This window comes from Sceloporus undulatus, chromosome 6 (assembly GCF_019175285.1).
Source record: "Sceloporus undulatus isolate JIND9_A2432 ecotype Alabama chromosome 6, SceUnd_v1.1, whole genome shotgun sequence".
Classification (NCBI taxonomy): Eukaryota; Metazoa; Chordata; class Lepidosauria; order Squamata; family Phrynosomatidae; genus Sceloporus; species Sceloporus undulatus.
This window is the reverse complement of record NC_056527.1, coordinates 35,439,260-35,463,677: the sequence shown is the minus strand read 5'-3', so window position 1 is coordinate 35,463,677 and position 24,418 is coordinate 35,439,260. Positions and strand designations below refer to the sequence as shown.

General features: G+C 39.1%; 1 protein-coding gene across 1 annotated transcript in view; it reads right to left on the bottom strand.

Annotated features, from left to right (window-relative positions):
• Positions 1-8,405: 8,405 nt before the first annotated feature.
• The window catches only part of TMEM106B (transmembrane protein 106B), a 36,363-nt gene continuing 20,350 nt past the window's right edge, over positions 8,406-24,418 (bottom strand). The window contains exons 2-9 of the mRNA XM_042475788.1: positions 23,162-23,222; positions 15,499-15,708; positions 15,080-15,143; positions 13,339-13,498; positions 13,084-13,224; positions 12,940-12,989; positions 12,366-12,419; positions 8,406-10,849 (exon numbers count right to left, since the gene is read on the bottom strand). Coding sequence (XP_042331722.1) covers positions 10,711-10,849; positions 12,366-12,419; positions 12,940-12,989; positions 13,084-13,224; positions 13,339-13,498; positions 15,080-15,143; positions 15,499-15,706 — 816 coding nt within the window. The 5' untranslated portion in view covers positions 15,707-15,708; positions 23,162-23,222 and the 3' untranslated portion in view covers positions 8,406-10,710. The remainder of the gene's footprint in view (positions 10,850-12,365; positions 12,420-12,939; positions 12,990-13,083; positions 13,225-13,338; positions 13,499-15,079; positions 15,144-15,498; positions 15,709-23,161; positions 23,223-24,418) is intronic.

Below are 24,418 nucleotides of genomic sequence, written 5' to 3'. Positions count from 1 at the left end.
CTGTCTTACCCACAAAATAGCCTTTTATTTATCTTCTTATGTTTAAATACTTATAAGACACCCTGAAAACTATCACATTGAAGGTGGGAGCATCACACATTTCAAATAAAATAAAATAAGAGCAGCATTTAATGTAGGATGTGGTAACTTACCTGAAAACAAGAGTTCATATGCCATTTGCCTTACTGTATATCGAAACATATCGGATACAGACACAAAAGCCCATAGCCTTTAGACAAATGCACATATTTAAAGCCTTATTTAATATTACATCAGTCAGGTTAACATTTCAGACATAATGTTTTTGGATAGCTTTTGTGTGAATGGAAAATAACTGTTTAGTGTTCTGGCCTGATGAATTGCAATCTAAAAACAGTGCTTCTGAGAAATTCCTCCCTACATTTGGATAGAACTATTAGGCCTAATCCATGCAAATGTCTTTTTGGCTACTTTACTGCACATTCATAGATTAAAAATGAGGCTTTCTGTCAGCTCTTAGGTACTGCCAGTGAGCACATCCACAGCTGTGTTAGCACACCACAAATATGCAGACATGGCATCTAGAAGTCATGCACTTCTGGGTTATCCTGTAATACAGGGCCTGCAGAACTATTTTGGGTGAGGGGCTTGACATTGGCAGACAACTCATTAATTTGGACTACATACAATATGTTTTTACAAAAGAGTGAAAGCACATGTTGTTGTTGTTGTGTGCCTTTAAGTTGCCAGCTTATGGCGACCCTAAGGTGAATTTATCACAGGGTTTTCTGGCAAGTTCTTCAGAGCGGGTTTGCCATTGCCATCCTCTGAGGCTGAGAGTGTGACTTGCCCAGAGTCATCTAGGGGTTTCATGGCTCAGCAGGGATCCGAACCCTGGTTTCCAGTCATAGTTCGACATGCAAATCACTTGCCCCACTGTCTCTGTGAAAACACACTATTCTGCATAAACCACCCATTCCAACTGAAGGTGGTAACCATCTAAATACCATGAGACTATAGCAAATCATGATCATTTAGTACACTTGTATTAAATGTGTATATTTACACTACCTAGGGTTTTGGTGGTCCAGTTTGCTGGATCATTTCAGGCCTAGTCTCAGTGGGGACTTGAGTGCCTGATCTCCAATTCTGTATCCCTGATATAAGGCTTCAGGTAGACAATCAAGCAGAAACTGTATCTTCAGAATGTGTGTGTGTGGGGGGGGGAGCTGTATTATTCTGAGTCACATCACTGGTCTATTTGCGCAGTATCTGGTATCTGAAGATGGTGACAGGGTGGCAACTACACGCCTCTAATGCTGTTTTGCAGTTCTCAAACCCTCCAGTACTGAGGTATGAAGCAACAATTCACTATTCATCATCATCATCACCCTCCTGCTATCCTGCTTTCCCCCCAAAATTGAAGCTTGGAGCATCTTCAACTTAAAGAACAGTACATTAAAAATCATAAAGACAGTATTAAACTAGAATTAAACTATTTAAGTATGTTACCGCACTACCCTGTTTGATTAAAGAAACTATTATTATTATTATTATTATTATTATTATTATTTTATTATTTTATAGTTTAGTTTATAGCGATGTAATGTACACATGCTGTACATACAAATGATCAAATCAATAAAAATGAAACCTGCTAACAGCATACAGTCTACAAAATACGTATAAACAATAGGTATAATATAAGATAGAATTGGTTAAAATAAGCAGGCAACCATTAAAAAACATCAACATCAACTTTCCAATCAAATATCAGATAGATAATCCACACAGTGCCTGGGAACACTTCCTGAACAGGATAGTCTTCAACTCAGATTTAAAGGTGGTCAAAGAGTGATGACCCGTTTCGTGGGGGAAGAAGGTTCCAGGAGTGAGGGGCAGCAAGTGGAAGGGACAAATCCAGGACGGGGCAGTGGAGATCCTAGTGGGACAGCAGACTTGACTACTAGAACAGAGGGTACGAGTGGGAATGTAACAGAGAAAGAAGTTCAAATAAATAAAGAGAGCCAGCCCCTGTAAGGCTTTTAAAGGCACCAACAGAAGCTTATACTGAATACAGAAGGGAAGGGAAGCCAGTGAAGGGATAATAACAAGTGAAAACATGGTCAAAGGGGCGAGCGGATGTAATGATGTATGCTGCTGATGCTGAATGGAAATTAAAGGACAAAGAAGAGGAGGGGAAGCCCTGCCAAGAGGAGTTGCAGTAATCTAGTCGGGAGACGACCAGGTATGGACCAGGTCTTAGCAGTGGAGGCGAGAGAAATGGACAGATTTTGGTAATGTTGTTAAAGAAAGAATCTACAGGTTTGGCTGTGGCCTGGATGTGGGGATGAAGACAGGATTAATCGAAAGTGAAACTAGAATACGGGCTTCCTGGACTGGCAAATAGAAGTGTTTAGACAGAAACAGAGGAGGATATTGAAGGGAGGACTTAGGTGGAAAACCAGAAGGCTCCATCTTGGACATGTTGAGCTTCAAATGCCAATGACGCCTCCACTGAGAGACCTGTAAGACAAGATGAAAAATCTGCAGTTCAAGATTTGCAGAAAGGTCAGGGTGGAAAAGGTACAGCTGAGTGTCATATTACAATGCTTCAAAATCAGAAGTGGTCTTCTGACTGCATGCAGGCTTTTTATTGTTTGGCATTTTTGGCCCCTGGGAGGGTTCCAAAGGGGAAAATTGCCTTTGGACTTACTATAGTTGCCCTGGCTTAGGTATTTGTCTTTTCAATCACCTATTTACCTGACATGGAACAGTTGCACACTAAATCAGATACTGATAACAGAGCTATGCTGCCCTTCCTTATCTTTATCCCTGAGCTGAAGCATTAAATGGGTATGTCCTTCTTCATGCATTATTTCTTCTGGGGACCATTTTGTAAGTAAAAGCTTTGGGTTGGACTCTTTAGAACAGTACTCCTCCCTATATTTTTTCCGTAACATGACAGGGACTGCTGCCATATTGTGCAGAATCATTATCATATTTATTAGTGATTAACAAATAGAACTTCAACGTTCAATTATAAAGCAATGCATTCCAGATTTACCCTCCTCAATTGATTAACATAAAAGTGAACTTGTAACAATGGTGGCAGTGGTGATATATGGTCCTTTGGTTTGAGGCCCATTTTCAGGTCCTGTCTATGGATCCAGAGACTTTCTTTTGTCTAAAGTACTTGACCGAGGCTGCATCTGCACTGCAGAAATAATCAGTTTGACACACTTTAACTGCCATGGCTCAAACTATGGCGTTTTGGAAACTGTAGTTTGTTGTGGCACCAGAGCTCTCTGACAGAGGAAGCTAAATGTCTCTCAAAACTACAAACTCCCAGAGTCCCAAAGCACTGAGCCATGACAGGTAAAGTGGTATCAAACTGGAATATTTCTGCAGACACCTGTTTATCTTAAAAGCTGGATAAAAATTGTATAAACAAATTACCTTGGCATTTCTTCTACTGGAGATTCAAACAAATATCTGTACAAATGTCCATTTGCATTATTTTGCAGGAGATGCTTGTTCTCTGAAAATATTAATCTTCTTTTGATGAGTTCCTAGAACATGTGTTTTATTTACTGGAGTTTATATAAAACAGGAATGAACAAAGACAAATACTAAAGAACATCTTAAGTAAATTGGAGAATAGGCTAGTAAAACAAGTACATATTTCAGATTCCACTCCCTAAACCTGACTTCCAACTAAGTGTCATACAGAAGAGGAAGATTTTTGGCTAAACAAAGAAAAATGCTTATCACCATAAACCTTAGTCTGCCTGAGACAGGCATTCCTATGTATGCCCATTTTTATTTTTATTTTTGTTACGGAACCAAATGAAAAATTGCTATTTCTCTTACGCTAGCAGATTTAATAAGTGACCATCTATTACATGTAATATTCAAATAACATAGTTTTCTTCGTGTGTACAAACAATTCTAAAGTTCATACCCAATGACTTGGAAACACTGATTACTACATATTTTTTGTTGCTGTTGCCAAGGTAAAATACATTCATTAGGGTCAGAACTCATATTTGAGAAGGTTGAACTATAATGTAGCAGGTAGCTACAGTTAGCATACCTTTTTCAAACAACAGAAAAGACTGAGTTGACATTATTCCAAATGGCCATTATACTGGAGTAGGGAAGCGATATGTATTAAAATAAATTTGCACTTATACACTACATGGAATAATATTATCTTCTGTTACACATTATGCATTCTGTCATTTCAGGGGAATGGCTAATTTGTAGTCACAATTCTAACCACCAAGCAATAGTTGACAAATGCCAGACAGTGTATTATAGCATATAATTTTTTCATGCTGTACTTTATTTTCCCCCCTTATTGCTGCAAAATCAATGCATTCATTTCTACAAACCTTAATAAAATGCAGAGCAGCCTCTGCCTGAAGGGTTACAGTTTAATAAAATGCACATCATTGATATGAATGCAAAGCATATGGCACCATCTGTTGAGAGAAATTAACAATGCATATTATTGTCAGCATATTCTTACTGTATGGGTAAAAAATTACAGAATCTGGATTATAAAAGTACTGAGGGGGGGAACAGTTTCTAAAATCAGATTCAGTGAAAATATATTTTTGACTAGATGAATGAAATAAAACTAGGTTAAAGCCAAACTCTAATTTTATTTTTTATCCAAGTATGTGCATATTCATGTGGTATGTTCAACTATACTGCCTTTGAAAACCTCAGGCATACACTCCCTTAAATTAGTGGTTTTGTAGGAATTTAAAGAGTGAAACAAACCTATTATGAATCTTTAAAAATCCAATTTGATGAAGCTTTGTTCTTTGTCATGATTCAAGACCCACCTGGGCTATTCCAGGAAAAATGAGGAAATTATCCAAACAGATGCTGTAGATCAATGCTACTCAAAGTAGTTGTCGCTGGACTGGGGCTGGTCCCTGAGCTATTGGCTCTTGGTCTCTGATGAGTTTTTAGGACGGGGGAAAAAAAGAAACAACTGTAGCCAATGGGCACCAATATGGTGCCAGTTCTATCCATGGGGGGAAAATTGCCAATTCCTCACATCAGATTGCCTGAGAAGCACTGCTGTAGAAGACAGCCTTTGAGCTTTGCAGTAGGCCAACCATACACATTATGATGGAATCTTATTGTTTTGCAATATAATATATAATGTAATGACACTCTGTCCCCATGTGTGCATTATCCCTGAAAAGGACTTGTCACGCTCAAGAGCATATAAGATGATTTCTGAAAACAAAGCCACTCTTCTCCAATGCTCTCCAATTTCTGCACCTTTTACTCTATGGTTCGGCAGGTCTCTCCCAGACTTGACAGGGGCAGATGGCAGAAGAAATATGGGATGGAAAGATTTAGATAAAGCATTTTCGCAAGATGAGCCTTAATCGGTGAAGCCTAGAACAATGAGACTTTCTTCTCATAGTGGCCACTGTTATAACCTCAGTGCACCAATGCTAGTGCTAAATATATTGCAATGCATGGTAGAGTTTGGGTGAACATTACAAGGAACATATTGACAGTAAAAATGGTTTGGCAATGGAACCAACTGTTTGTGGAGATGATGGGGTCGCTTTCTCTTGCCATCTTCAAAAAGAGGCTGGATAGCTACCTGCTGGGGACTTTTGGAGATCCCTCAGTTGCTGGTCCATGAAGCTCCTCCAAACTCAATAGTTCTAAGAGGGAGCTTACAGCTCATACGCAACAAACTATGGCTTATTTAGTCAGGAACATTAAGTTTTTTAAAGTCTACTGTTGTTGTTGTTGTTGGTTTGTGCCTTCAACTCATTTCCAACTTATGCCAGCCCTAAGGCAAACCTATCCTAGGGTTTTCTTGGCAAGTTTCTTCAGAGGTGCTTTGCCATTGCCGTCCCCTGAGATTGAGAGAGTGTGACTTGCCCAATGTCACCCAGTGGGTTTCCATGGCTGTCAGGATTCGAACCCTGGTCTCCCAGAATCCTCAAACTATTACACCATTTTTGTGTTACTATAGCAAAACAATTAAAAGAGCCCTATCTGATGAATGTGCTTCTGATAGGATCCAACAATCCTATATTTTTAGAGATCCAAATTAATTCTCAGTCTTAAATTACTTTCTTTTGTAATATTCCACTAGAAGGAAAGTATACATTACTAAAGATTCACAATGATCTTTAGCCATAGATCTCTAAGAGCACATCCAAAGTAGACAATGGCACAGAGAAGTTTTATTTATCATGCTTCAAAACACTGCATACAGACAGTTTGTCATACGCAATTACATCGACTATAACAATTCTGCAATTACAAAAATAGTTCTTATCTGTTATTATTTCTATACATAAATTATATGCATTTTTATACAATGTGTACTAATAGTGGTAAATTCATGTATTTAAAAAAACTGAAAAGGAAATCATGAAGTTACTTGTTTTTATGAAGAAATATCTAGGAACCATTACTACTGGGGCTATCTGACTTTCGTCAATTAAGAACATGGCAGTACGGTTATGGATGGGCCAATCTAGTCTACACAAGAACAAAGTGACACATAGACAATCAGGAATATTAACAAATACATAATGCTCAAACCTTGTTCAATGCATATTTCATCTCAAATTAAAATTGGCAGTCTATATACCAGGACATATATTCTGTAAGTACAACTATACTGTAAGTATTTAAAAAAATGTGGGCTGTTTCATTTGTGGCAGCAAAGTTTTAGAAACTGGGATGCCAAAAAACAAGGCATTCAAGATACAAGTATGATGGCAAAGAGTAATGCTACTTTGATTCTTTCTTAGCAAAAGAATTTAGTGAGTTAAATCATTTTATAACCACATTCATAAACATCTATGCTGTTTCACCTTAACTATACTAATCTAGTTACTTACCACCACTACCTCATGTTCTCCAAGTATCCATGGCACTAGAATCCAACACTGCCCTGGTTCTTTAGATATAAGGCTGAAAATCATGGTTTAGCATTATGAGAATGAATTTCAGTGAGCCACAAACACTCAACTTTTGTTTCCATAAAGAGAGGGGCCAGGAAGCATCCACATTCAGTTTGAACAAATGATATTTAGGAAGGTAGAACTTCTTCAAAGTGCAGTTAGTTCGAACAAGCTGGGATCTCGCCACAGCTCTCTATTATGCAACTAAATTGTGGTTTAGTGTTACACCTGAATTAAGTGATTGTGAGCAGTTCATCATTTACAAACTATACCCAGTTGCTTTATTTCACTGGTGATTTATATGAACTGCATCAAAGGATGACTTAGGAAATTACCAAACTACAGTTACAAAATAGTACGTACAGAAATATGTACATCAAATGGAAAATGCATTTTTAAAAAATCTTGCAATATGTTACGAAAAAGAGTGGTATCTTATATTACAAGTGAGGTCAAATCCAAGAACAGTGCTGAAAATTACATCTAACCAAATAAGTGTTTGGAGGCTGTTGTAGATCTTTAAGGGGTTAAAAATGTGTTTTGATCACATTATAATTGAATTCAAAAATCAGGTTAGATTGTTTCCTAATTAAACAATATCAAATTACACTACTTGCACAGAATAATCTTATTCATTCCCCACCCCTGTACAATTTAAGAGACACTGCAGTGCAGTTTAAGTTATCCAAACTAATTCCATTTAAAGTGCAATGCTTCAGAATGTCAGCTATAAGAATTGAAATAATATTGATAGCAGGAACTCTTTTTTAACAGCACAAGCAACTGTTCAAAGTAAAATATGTATATACAAACACACACGTCACATATTCTTAGACACTAAGAAAACAAGTGAGCCTCCTATTGTACCATCAACAGAAATGATGAACTGCAGTGTATTACTTCCATGTAATGATAGGAAACACAAACTGAAGTGAGATTCAATGAATTTTTTTACACACACACACACACACACACACAGAGAGAGAGAGAGAGACCTTGCATGGATCACTTTCAGTCAAACAAATTTACAAAGGGTCTTAAATGCTTAAGGGCTCCCCTTTTTATAGCAGGGAGGGATCTTTATTGACGTGAATTCATCCATTCCATATTCACTTTATCTGCAGTGTCCAGCTCTGACTTTCTTCCTAAACTTTTTGTACTGCCAAACCTTTACAGCTGCTTATGAGCTAGAAAATTATTTTCTTTCTATCACAGATTGCATTAATGTTTTTAAAGAAACAGAAATATTAATCTAAAGATATGTAGATCATATAGAAAAGTTTTTTGTGCCAGCTTCTGTTTGCATCATTTTAGTCATGTTATTTGCAAATAATACGGTCTGTGTTAGTCTCAATATGGTGGTGGCAGTTTCAAGTATCCAATGTACTGACCAATTTATATTTTTATTGCTACTGTAGAAGCTTCAAATGAGTTTACTATGGCCTATTAGTAAAGAGGAGTCAATTATTTGCAACCATTTATTTCTTTATGTCTTAAACCTAGAAGTGTTACAGCACTGATTAGAAAAGTTATTTTGAGGTGTTATAATCTTACCCTTAGGTTACATTTGTTGTACAACTACTTAACAGCATCTTTGATCAACGGAATAAGACATCTTGTATAAAGAAAATATTACACTTTGGAGTTATAATGTGCTACTTTGTGTTTATAAACTTAAAAAAAAAACACCCATATTTTTAAGGCTTCGACTGTCTTTTGTAATCCATTTATTTCATTCTGGTCTAAGAATGGTCTACAGGGCTATTCATAAACACTTAGTTGAGAGCAGAAAGAATGTTAAAAAGTGTTCTCATGAGAAATTTTCCCTCATTATAGTTTGCTAAATGGATTCCAGAAATGATACACAGCAAAATACTAGCACATCAATATACAGGTATTATGCCAGTTAGCAAAAATGCACTCTGCTACACTGCAGAAAACTCAAGCTTTCAGATATAAATCTATACAGGTTTCTTTCTGTCATCAAAGCTCATATCAATTACAGCAAAGGGCATTATCAGCATTTGTGTTAAACAGAAAATAAGAAAGAATTTACAAGTTTGGTTACCCAGGATCTGGGGCTATTTACATATGTAAATTTAAAACATATTAATAAAGGCAAAAATGAGTATGATCAAAACCAGAATTAAACACTTTCAAGCTACACTGATTTCCACAATACAGTAATATTAAGCACATGCTTACAGTCTCTCTCATAGAAACCAATGGAACTTCAAAATGCTGAAACTGGGTTACATTAAATCCAGTCTTTTCAATTTTTTAGTAACCACTTTGTCATGTATTGAAGACAGACTACTATTATGATGCAATAGACACATCTCCCAGTTGGTTAGTCAGATCCCATTCAAATGAAGATACAGTGAGTTCATAATATAAGAAGTATCACAACTGAACATGATGCTTTTTACCAAATATACAAACTACATCCAAAAGGTCCTATCTATACTTAACTATCATGGTATGGGAGCTGCTTCCAATACCACTCTTGCACCCTTAGAAGGGAGAGTGTTACAGACTGGCGACAATTGATTCTATTTACCCTGCCAATGTTATTGGCACAAGGTATAACCAATGCAGTCATTTTGTCATCATGGTCACTTCCCTTCCAAGAATAGCATGGAACAATGCCGAAAGGAGCTGTCAAGCCAGCAATTCTAGAACTGTTCATTTGTTCCTTGAATGATTTCTCACCAAGATGACCAAGTGGAATTAGACTTGTATCCACAGATACACAAGTTCTTAAAGACAAAATACTAGCCTTGATATATAGAAGCTCTCAAAACAGGTTATTTTTTTTTTTATCAAGGTGTTCTCTGCTATGATTGTTACATTTTACATTTGCTCCAGTCAGAAGTCTGCAGTTAAATATTACCCAAGTTACAACGAAGGGAACTTACACAGAAAAAGAAAATATACTCCAGAGTTTTGAGAAAAGCCGGTAGGCAACCAACCACTTTATAAGATCAACTGATAGAGAAGACACATAAATTAAAAATAAAACAAAAATAAAACAAATAAAACCCCAAACAAGTTTCAGGTTTCCAAAAAGTAAATCCAAATTAATAATGTATTACATTTTACTCTTCCTCTTATTCCCATTCCCCACTAGATATGCACCAATCAAGTGGTATTTATATTTTTAAATCTACCCTAATTTCTCAGACAAATTGACATTGTGGAAAGGAGGCAGTAACAAGCACTTCAGTGGAATGGGATCTTTTAAAAACATAATTCCAAATAGTGACAACAGAACTGTTTTTAAAATTATTAAATGCAAACGTGTATCTTCTAATACTGCAAAATGGACATGCTGATTTCAGTGTAACAGATTAGACCTTCATCTATGCTAAATCAGAGAACTGAAAATATCATGTCATTAGCTTATTCCATTACTTACTTGTTAGTGGCACACTGTCATGTATACAATTATATGATTGCACACCGACTCATAGGTCATATACCCTTTTTTCTGCAAGGAAATAAGGGTTGATTTGTTGAAGAGTATTCCTCCATCCCTTAGTGTAACAGTTTGAGAGAATACTTACACACGTAGAGTAGAAAGGAAGAAACTGTGAAGTGTAAATTGCCCCCTTTCTGCTCATGCCTCAAAGTACAGAAGCCTTCCAGACTACATTGTATACATCCACCTCTTTCAGTAGTATCAGATATGGTTGAAAGTTCAGCTTTGATGGTAAATGAAAGAAACAACAGTCATTTTCTTTCGTCACACAGGTATCTCTCTGCCTCTTTACTGAGGAGGCAGAAGTACGTTTAGATATGCCGACTGTCCCAGCTGGTAAGTTGTGTTTCCACCACAGTCTACATATTGGTATCGCTCTTGAGATATTTGTTCAGAGTGGCCAAAATAAGAGGTGGTCACAGTCACTCTTTAAGAAAATAAAAGGAGTCGGGAGAAAAGAGAAGGTATATTATATACAATGCAAATTAAAACCATGTACACATTTAAGTCAGGATTCATATTATAATATGCTACTTTTATATATCTACTCAATTATTTATTAAAATATTTATATTTCAGCCTTTATCACAAGAACTCACAAATGCAAATATTTGATTAACTGAGTATAAAAGTCTTACTAATAACACATTTTGAGCATTATACATGATCTAGTATGAAGATTTCTTGTGACCTGATTGACAGGGCAGAGCAAGACTTATCAAAATCTGGAACTGTTCTAGATCAAACAGTCTTTGTGGGACAGGAGCTAGGTAGCAGGCCACATGTGGCCCCACACCATTTTTGTGGCACCCAAGGTCTCCCACAAGGAATATGGGAGGCACTTTCGGCAAACTTTGGGAATCCTCAGAGCCATTTTTAGATCCAGAAGAGGGCTTTTTCCTCCAATAGGAAGTGATCTGGAAGGCAACCTTCAGGTCACTTCCAATTTGGAAAAATCCTTCTCCTGGGGCTAAAATGGGCCTCAGGTATGCCTGTGCTGGTTTACCAAAACTATCCAAACACTTGCTCATCTTAAAGTCCTTTTAATTGCTTCACCACACTCAAAACCTGTGCTTAATAGCAATGAATCAGTATCAATTAAAACTATGGCAGGTTACAGACCATCAAAAAATACGTAGTGACTACGTATTAGGATTAGGAAGGTGCGGTGCTTCCGCACCCCCCTAACCCTAATACGTAGTCACTACGTATTTTTTGGTGACGGCCGTTCCAGACGGCCGCCGCCATGTTTACATCTTGGACACATAGCGTCCAGACGTGTCACGGCGCCTATGATGCTGCAAGTGCGCCAGCGGCGCCTCGTGGCGTCATAGCTGCACCTCGGAAAGAAGCTCCATTTTGGAGCTTCTTTTTTGCTCCGTAAGGGAGCCGCGCGGTTTGGCTGCAGCGGCTCCCTCACGGAGCAAACAGCAGCGGTGGCAGACCGCCGCAAAGCGGCGGTTTATAACCCACCTATATAAAAGATCAAGAAAGGAGGAGAGAGTAATAAAAGTATGACTCTTAAGCAAAAAGTAAAGATTTTCCTTTTGACAAGATTGTCAAGTCATGTCTGACTGTAGAGGGTGGTGCTCATCTCCATTGGGAGCCAGTGTTGTCAAAGACAATTCTGTGTTCATGTGGCTAGTATGACTGTATGGAATGCTGTTGCCTTATCCCCAAAGTGGTACCTGTTTATCTACTTACACTTTTGTATACTTTCGAACTGTTAGATTGGCAGAAGCTGGGACTAGTGATGGAAACTCACTCCACCACGTGGCGCTTGGGTCTTGATCTGCTGACTTGCCGACCTTGCGATCGTCAGAGTCAGCATCTTAATTGCAAAGCCACCATGTCCCTTCTTAGCCTAAATGGGGGGGGGGTATTAAAGTAATAGTTTGCTGAATTACCTTTTGGTATAAAAAAAACCCGAAGGGTGTACTTACTGCATCATGACTACTATGTTGTGCACTTTGATAGAGATTAGGGTACAAAAATCACTGTAAGAAAGAAAGCAGCATTAACATACTCCATATAATTAAAAACCAAAAAACTAGAAAAAGCAAGCCTATTTTTTCCAGCTGCCCTGCCCTTGCCCCCCCACCACCAAAGTACAGCCAAGCAACAGTGATAGTAAGCAATCGCCATTATCCAAAAATCTTGATTTCTCAATTTTGAGGAAGCTCACACTTTTGTGCCCCCTCTCCCCACACAAGGGTCTAAAACAGAGGACACAGTGTGATCTGAAGGTCAAATACTGCACCTTAGGGCTTCCTTCCAACACCACACCTGAGCATTTCTGTAGGTGTACTTTGTAAAATGGCCTACGGGAAGCATAACTGGGCATATTGCCATTTTCCCTTGACTTCCCTTCCCTTTTAGGCTTGTGGGGAATTTTCAGAAAACCAAATGTGACCATTTGGGCTAGTCAAGTCTAGCTATTTAAAGACTGGGTTACATTGTAATGTCCCTCTGTTACTACATCCCTGTGAGCTGAAATCCTGTGAGTTAAACACTTACAACATGTAACTCATCTCATCTTGTATAACTGTTGGCACCATATAATCAATCTGGAAAAAAACAACAAGAAAATTTAGGATAAGAATCTGAAACACTGTTGCAAAAAGTAGTCAGATCTTATGTGACAAAGAAAGCTACATTTACCTGTTTCATATCCAAGGGTCCAATGTGGGTATTATTGTTCAATCGTGCTTTCCCAATAACAGTCTTTGAAAACTGTACCTGGGCTGTAATGTTTTCAACTTCAACAGAATAGTAATTGTTGTTTGTTATGTTCAATGTATTCTGCAGAACAGATAGATTAGAATTATAGATTAAATGAGGCCATCATCATCCTAAATGTCTATCTAAAGTCCCAAGCATCGAAGGAAGAGAAAGCATATATAACAATGACCTTACCGTAATATTTAAATATATTATGCGCCTCTGTGCTTCATAACTGACATATACTGACTTGACTCCAATGTATTCCACATCAATAGATCGCGGAAACAAGAAAAATACTGCCAGTCCAGAAAGTAGCAAGCAAACAATTACAGAAGCAGTCACATAAAGCTTTCTGCAAGAAAAGAAGAGTCAAATTACCAATATATACTAATTTTGAAAATCTATACACAAGTCCAGCACAATTCTTTGCACTATGTGGATTTTATGTTATGTTATGTTAGTTATTTAAAATTCCTATCTACCTTTTACCTTTTATCTACCCTAAGCAATTTATACACATCATACTATGAAATGATTAGATAGATAGACAGACAGACAGACAGACATTAGAAAATAAACCTAATAAACATTTTATGTCAAAACAATATAACAGCCATGAAAGACATTATGAGTCATAGAAAGCCCATGTAAACAAACATGTTTTTAGAAGACTCCAGCTTTTGCACTGCATTAAATGAGCATTCGAATGGGGGGAAAAATCTCATTTTCAAGATGTTATACAATTCAATTCTGTTGGCCACAATCTTTTCTGGAAATCACAAAAACAACAGTGTATATGGGGGGGGGGGGGGAACATACGTAGGAGGTATCCTCATCCTAGGCTGTTCAAAGGATTATATATATCAACAGCAAAACCTTTAACGTGAGTAGTTAATAGGCAGCTAGAGGAATTCTCTTAAGACAGGCATAACACATGTACAGCTGGATGCTCCAGGGAGTATCCTAGCTGCAACTTTTGAGCCAAGCCCAAGGGCAACCCTATCCAGAGTGTATTACAGCAGTTGAATAACAAAACAAGATAAGTAATCCTATCTCTTACTTAGAGAAGCTTCACCCAACCTGCTACTTCCTTTATTGTTCACCCACTCTGAGTCAAGTTATTCCTACACACACTCAGAGTTCCATGCTCTTTAACTCTTTTAAGTGTGGGGACAAAGGAATGTAATATAAACAAAAAACCCACTTGATGGGCTACTGCTTGTTCACAATTAAAATCAATACATTTAAGGTTCTCTGAACCATCACTAAACTTTTGAGATTGTGTCTATAATGCAAATTTTGTAGTTTTGACATCAAGCTTAATGTTAGGAACTGCCTTTTTCTTCCCCCTTTCCTTGTTTTGTGTATCACCTAGTCTGATGAAAAGTTCTGGAAAACTCAAAAGGTTGTGTATTTCTGGGGCATTTGGCTTGGTCTTAAAGGTTGCACAGCTGTGGATTTTAGATCCCTAGGCTTCCAACAGTCGGAAGAAGTATCTTTTATACCATGGCAAGGAGAATCTGATAGGTGTAAACAAAAAGGGCCGAAAGGGGTGGAAAGGCATGCCTTGATGTTTTGCGTCTATTAGTGCATATCAGATAATCCTGCAAAAGACACACTGACCTCAGCCATAGTAACTATCACCCAATGAAATATGAGAACGATCCAGTGTTGTTAGGACTTGTGACAACAGTGAACAAGATTATCCATAGCAAAGCAATCCAACCTGTATCACAGAAAGTTATTTCAACAAAGCATTTCATGCTTATGAAATGTACAGGTGCACAGGAATAATTACAAATGCCATGGCATATAACAAACAGCAGAACATTTCATCAGAACAATACCTTCCAATGCTGGGTCTGATTAGACAAAAATCAAACTTTAAAGTAATTCACTGATACCAAACTTGCACATTGTTACTGTAACTTACGTTCTTCTCGGCCTCAGTCTCTGATCACTGTATGGAATCAGGGCAACAAGCTGGTTTTCCTGTCCTAGACACAGAACATAGGAACCGTTCAGTATATTGAGATTTCCATGTACATTCAATGCTACTGAATGTTCACACATTAATGTATATTCATATTTTAACATTTTACAAGGAAATAATTCCACTTTTCCTCCTCCTCCACCTTCAGGAAGAGGCTCCAAGTGCCCACCTTGTCTTTCTCTTCTCCTTTGGGATAGAAAACATTTGGGAAGAGGATGAGGAAGGATCAGGGCCTTCAAGCCTCCTGCCCCCTCCTGAGCAACTCTTGTGCCCTCCCTGTGGGTCCTGCCCCACAGTCTGAGAACCACTCGGTTAGGCTATTAATACATTCAGAGACTACATCTAAATTTTAGACTTACCACGTGGGATCCTCCCTGTCCCCTGACAAGTGGGACATGTAACACTGTCTCTTCCTGTAAACTCAACATATGGAAACTGTGACACATCTCCATTTCTTCCATCTTCACTGTGAGATTCTGAGTGAACTAATCCATTCCTCATGTTGTCTGATGATGAAACACCATCATCTTTAGATGCATGTAAAGGCATTGAAAAAGATTTCCCCATCTCTGTTGATAGCAAAAGTTAAAGGCAGACTTTAGACCATAGGAGTGTTTAGTATTGCAGACTTTGTTTAGAGAGCTAATAGACTGCTTTTATAATTCGTGCAGAAACAAGAACTTCTACCAATTCTTAAGACAGTTAAGGGTTCTGGAAATCTATTTCTGAAATACTGTAGCCAACAGATGATCAGCATAATGTAAGCAAACAGCAATATCTCAGAGTCCATGTTTTGGAATCTGCTGTAAGCCAGGAGCTGAATCTATTCTAGATGATAATTTATATATACACACATAGCTATACTTCAGAGAAGAAATCAAATTTATTTTATAACTACTGTACCCATGAAAAATGTGTCACTGTATTTCCTGACTCTAATTTGTGAAAAATTCAGCAGATATTTAAACCAATTACTGTAGTGAATTTATTTTTGCAAGATCCTATTAGCCACTGTTGCTTTTTAATATTTACAGTTACCAGTAACAGAAAACTCCCTTGGCAAATACATAGTTAGCTTATCAACAGCTGGCTTAACCATGGCTTCTTGGTTTAACTCTACCTAAGGACCTAAATGATCTTAAAACAATTCCCAGCCCTTTAAATCTTTGTTATTTTAATCCCTGATACATGTTGGTTGTTCAACTCCTGTTTTACTCTCTGCCTAGTTTCACTTCCCCATTTCTTAATGCATTTTAACATGTTGACTTTGAATCTTTTGTCATGAAAGTTTTGTGTCTGCTTTTGTATATACATATATATATATTGTGTCGCTTGTGTATGGCATTCCAAATCAAAGTATTTTATTTTGTTGCATTACTCCCTTATTTCATGTTAGAATTGCACACAGCCTAGAAACCCTGTTTTACAGGCACCACATCAATATAAATAAATGTACACCTCTGAAACTATGGCTCAACTTGCTGACCAATGTTACAGGCAGATGGTGCAATATAATGAAGACATTAATGGGGGTTATTTGAAATCTTTTAGGGTCGAATCAAAAAAAGTAGGGAAACTGCAGTAACCATGATTTGCTCAGTTCACCTCTGATGTAGTAACCAAGAGCAGTTTTACATTCTGATTTAGCTGTAAACCAATAGAACCATAGTACAGACATTCAGTTGCAACACTCAATACCATTAAGGAAAACAAACACTGGTTTATCATGTCTGGACTGGGTCTAGGTTTTTAGTATCAATGCCTTGGTCTATTTTATTACTTTGCAAAAAGCAGGAATTATCTTCATTCCTGATTTATTTCATATGTAGTTTTTACCCATGATGTGTAGACTTTTTTTAAAGAATAAATTCTACATAGTACTTACTTCTTGATCTCTCTTCAGTACTGCAAGTACCATAACAAGCTATACTACTATTTTGAGGTTCCGAGGAAAATCCACTTCATAACACAGTCACAGAATCATAGTTGGAAGAGATCACAAGGGTCATCCTATCCAACCCCCTGCCATGCAGGAATACACAATCAAACCACTTCCTACTGATGACCATCCAGTCTGTTTTTAAAAACCTCTGAAGAGTTTATGGTGCTGTAAAACCACTCATATGAGCCACATAGTTACTGCTAACTAACTAATAATTCAGACCATCAGAGACCAAAAGTAGCTTGAAGTAACTCACTTATGTGGGTATTAGATTGGGAATAATGAAAATGCATTTTCTCTCAGCCTCAAAGGACAAGCAAACCCCCTCTGAACAAATCTTGTCAAGAAGCCCCTGTGATGGTCCTAGGGTCTCCGTAAGTCAGAAATGACTTGGAGGCACACAGCAAGTTCAATTCTCCATACAGAACTATCTATAAATGTTCTCTCTATGAAAGGCTGGTAACTTAAACAATGGGGCTCCCATTCCTTTAACAGCAACATAATGGTTAGAAAACCAGCAGATGAGTGCCATTTCTAATAACTGTCATGGTAACAAAAGCTTTTACTACTGAATTTTTGATGTTAGAAGCAAAGAAATTCTGAGGGGGATCGAGAAGAGTTTTAACTGTCTCTACTATCACTCTGAAAAAACGGGGTATGAAAACATGATTTCCTCTTCAAGAAAATGAGTAATTTCCACTTGTTGTTTGTCTTATTTGCAAAATGACTGATGAAATTCCCTGAAGAAGGATCACTGGTTCAGGATTGAAAACAGTTTATTTGAAAGTAATACTTTCTTTTCTCACAGTGGATAGTAAGACACAGTACCAGCTGTGATAAAACATGGTGATGACCACAGAACCCATCTTAAAAATAAACCATCAGTCAGAATCTCCTGTAATACTGGAGCAAGTCTGTATTTTAAGCAGTTTGCTTGTCTTGTCCCAGAGTATTTTCTTCTATATTTCCACATTCCATATTTCAAAGGATATCAAAACAAGCTATTAAATCCAGGATGGTGGCATGTTTATAGTTATTGGTGCAGCAGACTAACAGACTTGAGACACAAATGCATCACAATATATGCTATTAAATATTTGGCAGAACTGTACAAGCCATTGTATTCCCCATTACCATGTAGGAATGCGAGGGTTGGACAGTGAAGAAGTGGATAAGAAGAAAATAAATTCATTTGAGATGTGGTACTGAAGAAGAGCAATGAGGATACCGTGGACAGCCAAAAAGACAAACAAATGGGTCCTTGAAGCCTGAAATCTCCTTGCAACTCAAGATGATCAAACTGAGGCTGTCATACTTTGGTACATCATGAGAAGGCACAACTCATTCGAAAAGACAATAATGCTAGGAAAAGGGGAGGGATAGGAAAGAGAGGAAGGCAACCTGCCAGATGGATGGACTCTATTAAGGAGGTCACAGGTATGAAATTACAGGACTTAAGCAAAACAGTGGAGGACAGGGAGTCTTGGAGATGTTTCATCCTCAGGGTCGCCATGAATCAGGATCGACTCAAAGGTGGTTAACAAACGATGAAGCCCATTCATGAGGTAGAACAGACTACAGTTCATGAAACTCTGAAACTCATTTCATAGTATTCAAAGTACCACAAACTTTGTTGTACTCACTACCAATGGATTTCACCATACAGTTGCAGTCCCATAGACCAGGAGTTGACAAAGTGTGTCCCATAGCATATGGCCCCAAATGTTGCCTTTTGTGGATCAATCCCCCCCCCCCCAATATGTTTTTCTCCAAATGCCCTCTATAGGGTGTGAGGCTATTTCCAGCATGTTTGGAAACCCCATGGGGTGGGGTCTGTGTTTAAAAATGTGTTTTATCCCAGATTGCCCCCAAATGTCTTCTGGGGATGTGAAAGGTGCAATTCCAACATGTTACACAGTTCTCTGGATCAATTTAGGCTGAGGAGAGGGCTTTTTTGAAAGCAACTACTGCTCACATCCTGTTGCCAAAAAACCCTCTCCTGGGCCTAGACGCAGGAGGGCCCCCAAACATAGTGAAAATTGCCCTTTATTTTATTTTATTTTTGCAGGATAAAATCTCTCGGATAAGGGCTGATCTCGACACCAGGATTTCTTCAGAACCTAGAGTAGAAGCGTCCAGAGCTTCTGTGGACTCTGTTAAAATGGATCATTTTGAGTCTGTGAGTACCGAGGAAGTGGACAAGATTCTACGAAGCGTTAGGAAGACGACATGCTCTCTCGATCCCTGTCCTTCATGGCTAGCAACTCAGGGGGGAACGGCTGTAACTACTATGTTACGCCATATAATTAATTCTTCTTTCGTGGAAGGGCGGTTTCCATCCAGCCTAAAATCTGCAGTTGTAAAACCACTGCTAAAAAAGCCCTCCCTAGACCCCCTGATTCGGAATAATTATCGGCCTGTTTTGCTGCTGCCTTTTTTGGGGAAGGTGTTCGAGAGAGCGGTTGCCTTCCAGCTTCAAGTGATCTTGGATGAAACGGATTTTCTAGACCCATTTCAAACCGGCTTCCGGGCGGGCTATGGAGTTGAGACTGCAATGGTCGCCTTAGTCAATGATCTCCGTTTGGGCATGGACAGGGGAAGCATGTCCCTGTTAGTGCTTTTGGACATCTCAGCGGCTTTCGATACCATCGACGATGGTATCCTTCTGGATCGCCTGAGGGAGTTAGGTATCAGAGGCACTGCGCTCCAGTGGTTCCGTTCCTACCTCTCGGGTAGATCACAGATGGTGCAGCTGGGGGACTGTTGTTCCGATATGAGGGCGCTTACATCTGGCGTCCCTCAAGGAGCAATTCTGTCCCCTATGCTATTTAACATTTACATGAAACCGCTGGGAGAGATCATCCGGAGACATGGGGCACAGTGTTATCAGTATGCTGATGACACCCAAATATGCTTCTCTGTGTCTCCGACTGATGCAGTGACTAGGGATGCATCTCTCCTCTAAATGCTTGCTTGGAGTCGGTAATGGGCTGGATGACGGAAAACAGACTCAGTTTGAATCCAGAGAAAATGGAAGTACTTGTGATAGGCTCCCCGGGCCCGGGGAATGATATTTGTCCATCTGTCCTGAATGGGGTCACGCTCCCCTTGAAGGACTCAGTTCGCAGTCTGGGGGTGCTCTTGGACTCGTCGCTTCGCCTGACATCTCAGGTGGATGCGATGGTCAGGAGCACCTATTATCAGCTTCGGCTGATACGTCAGCTGTGACCCTTCCTGGGCCGAGGGGACCTTGAAACGGTGGTACATGCTCTGGTAACCTCTCAGTTGGATTTCTGTAATGTGCTCTACATGGGGCAACCCTTGTACCAAACCCGGAAGCTTCAATTAGTACAGAATATGGCAGCAAGGCTGGTCACTGGATGTGCCAGGGCTAGCCATATAACACCTCTTTTACAAGATCTACATTGGCTGCCCATTCGCTTCCGGGTGCAATACAAGGTGTTGGTTATTACCTACAAAGCCCTAAATGGCTTGGGCCCAGGGTACTTGGAGGACCGCCTCTCCCCATATAATCCGCCCCGCACTCTCAGATCAGTCGGGAAGCATCTGTTGAGGGTTCCTAAGGCGAAATATACCTCATCTTTGCCAAGGGCATTCTCCTTCTCGGCCCCGCAGACCTGGAACTGCCTTCCCGACGAGCTCCGCTCCGTCGCCTCTCTTGATTTTTTTAGGAAGAAACTAAAGACCTTCCTCTTCTGACAAGCTTTTCCCCATATGTCCTGATGTTATGCGGTTCTCCCTTCTGATATACAACGGTTTATCCAGCTAGTTTTTGTGTGCGTGTTTTAAGGTTGTATGTTTTATAGTTTTTAAATTGTTTTGGGATGTTTTTAACATGTTGTCGGTGATACCAGTTCGTTAATGTTATAATGTATCACTTCTGTTGTACACCGCTGTGATCGAATTTGGAATTTGGAATAGTAGTATATAAATAAATATTATTATTATTATTATTATTATTATTATTACAGTAGAGAGGTGCATCTCTCCAAGGTCTTTTGGTGGGTTAAGGAAGCTCAGTAGCCTTCCACACTTGCCCTCCCTTGCTATGCATATATAACTGGGGGAATGTTCCATTGAATTCAGTGGAACTTCTGATTAGACACACACACAGGATTGTGCTGTAAATAAACATCTGTCCTGTAATAGGACTGTGCTACATGTTTTTCAGTAGCATTATTTTAAAAACTGTTATTTAAAATAAGAATTGTAATATCTTGGTGTGGTAATCTGAGTCAATCATATAATACTAGGAGGTCTCAACTATGTAGTAATCTGCAGCCTAACTATGGAGTTTATCACACGTGGGGAAATCGGGGGTTTAAACGGGCATTATCTAGCAATATTTGCATGATCGCAGTGAAGATTTTCAAACACATTGCGATTAAAGATGACTTATCCCAGGAATAACCAGGGAGTAACCAGCAACGAGGAAATTCCATGAATAATTTGTTGCTGGTTATTCCCTGGTTATTCCTGGAATAAATCATCTTTAATTGCGATCATGAGTGAAAATCTTTAGTGCGATTGTGTGACTATCGCTGGATAATGCCTGTTTAAACCCCCAATTTTCCCCATGTAATAAAATCCTATACTTGTAATGAAGAAAAAGGCCTCAGAATAATCAGCATGACCAGACAGCATCCTTTTCCAGGACATGTCCTACATTTCAGCCTTCTGTCCAGAAGGAATTCCAAAATGTCCTCCATTCTGAGCATGACTAAGAAGCATGAGTGTATATTTATGAATATTTTTAAGTTGATGAAGTCCTCCATTTTTCTTGCATGTCCTACATTTTACAGTGCATTGTCCTTCTTTGAGGTGAGGCCATCTGGTCACCCTGCGGGTAATCTAAACCAATTATAGGATACTAGGTGCCAAAGAAGTGTGTTTAGTTTAAGCTTGGCTCACAATGGAAGCTGCATCCACACTGCAGAGATAATCCAGTTTAACACCACTTTAACTGCCATGGCTCAATGCTATGGAATTCTGGGAATGGTAGTAATACCAGAGCTTGCTCTACTCAGTTTTCTTGGCAAGTTTCTTCAAGAGGGTTTTTTGCCATTGTCATCCTCTGAGGCTGAGAGAGTATGATTTGCCCTAGATCACCAAGTGGGTCTGTATATAGGAGCAGTTCTTCTGTTCTAGAGCTGATTCTTCACATATTGCTTTATTATAAATAAAATAGTTAATACTAAATAAATAAATATTAAATAATAACAATAACAATATAGTAGGCCCTCCACATTTGCTGAGGTTAGGGGCACAGGACCCCTGTGAAAGTTGAAAACCTGCAAATAAACAAGCACTACTTTTTTTAACCTGACAGAACACCTCTCTAGGAATCTCTAGGTCCTCCAACAGAACTCTGTGGTCAATATCTGCCAGAATTTGACTGTAAAAGTCATGCTGGAGGATCTACAAATGCCTAGAGAAGTGTTTTCTCAAGGAACATCTAGGTCCTCCAGCACAACTCTATGATCAATGTCCCGCAGAATTTCTCTGGCAGACCAAGCAATGTTTCCTAGAGAAAACATATTAATCAAATCCACAAATAATCAAATATGCAAAAATCAAAGCTGCAAATGTGGAGAGTTTGCCCTGTACCGTTGGCCCTCCACATTTGCAGCTTTGACTTTTGCAGCTTTGATTATTTGCCCTTTTGATTATGTTATCTCTAGGTCCTCCAACACAACTCTGCCAGAAGTTGACCATAGAGTTATTTCGGAGAACCTAGAAGTTCTTAGACAAAACACTTCTCTAAGCATTTGTAGGTCCTCCAGCATGATTCTATGATTAATGTCTGGCAGTGTAACATAGTTACACTGGAGGACCAGAGAGATGTTCTCTTAGGTTAAAAAGAACAGTGTTTTTTCTTTGTTTGTTTGTGTTTTTCCACATTCACAGAGGTCCTTCATGCCTAACCCCACAGAATGTGGAAGGCTGACTGTAGTAATAATATGCACTGACCCCCAACTGCTTCCCTATGCCCTTCTCACTACTAAGCAACCAACCAACCACCCCAAAAGGCAAAAGGCATTTTGTTGCTGATCCCTCACCGGAGTCTGGTGGCCGTGCCTTCCTCTGGGGCGCTCCCTTTTGCAAAGGTGGAAGCTTCACCTGGAAAGGGGAATAAATACATTTGAGTTAACACACACACAATTGTGCCTCTAGAGACTGGGTACAATGCCAAAGTAGATGGATGGTGTGAGGGGTGGGGAGGGTGGTGTGCGTGAGGCTGCATCCACACTGCAGAAATAATCCGGTTTGACACCACTTTAACTGCCATGGCTCCATGCTTTGGAATTCTGGGAACTGTAGTTTGTTGTGGCACCAGAGCACTGTCTTTTCCTATCAGTATTTCTTTCATTCATACTTGCCCCCTTAGTACCCAGTGTGACCAGACTATGGTCCAAGAGACTGCAAAAATAATCAGGTTTGAGACCGCTCCAACTTCTGTGGGTCAGTGCTGGGGAATCCTGGGAATTGTACTTCGTCATGGAATCAGAGCTCTCTGACAGAGAAGGCTAAATGTCTCACAAAACTACAAATCCCAGGATTCCCTAGCACTGAGCCAGGGCAGCTAGAGCAGTCTTAAACGGGATTATTTCTTGGTGTTCCTTTTCAAAGACATGTCCTACATTTCAGCCTTCTGTCCAGGAGGCATTCCAAAGTGCCCTCCATTTTGAACATGACTAAGGTCCAAAGCACACTGCAGAAATAATCCTGTTTGAGACAGCATTAACTGCCCCGGCTCAGTGGTAGGGAATTCTGGGTATTGTAGTTTTGTGAGACATTTAACCTTCTCTCTCTGAGAGCGCTCTGGTGCCACAATAAACTACAATTCACAGGATTCCCTAGCACTGAGCCAGGGCAGTCACAGCAGTCTCAAACTGGGTTATTTCTGCAGTGTGTTTTGGACCTAAGTAGCATGGATTTATCTTTACAGGAGTGTTTTAAGCTTTTATTTTGTTATGCAGTTAGGACACTTGAATTTGCCCTGTAGAAATAATCCACCACTTTAAATGCCATGTGGCTCAATGCTATGTAATTTATAGAAATGTGGTTTCTTGAGGCACCAGAGCTATCTGACAGAGAAGGCTGAATGTCTCACAAAACTACTAATCTCAGAATTCCATAGCATGGAGCCATGGCAGTTAAAGTCGGGTCAAACTGACCTTTAAGTAAATAAAGTAAATATAATATATACGAAACAACATTGGGGTGATGTTTTCATTGCTGCTTTGGAATGTGGTATTTGCAGACGGATATATATTTCTGAGATTTACAGCTTTGAATTTTTAAAATTTAAAATG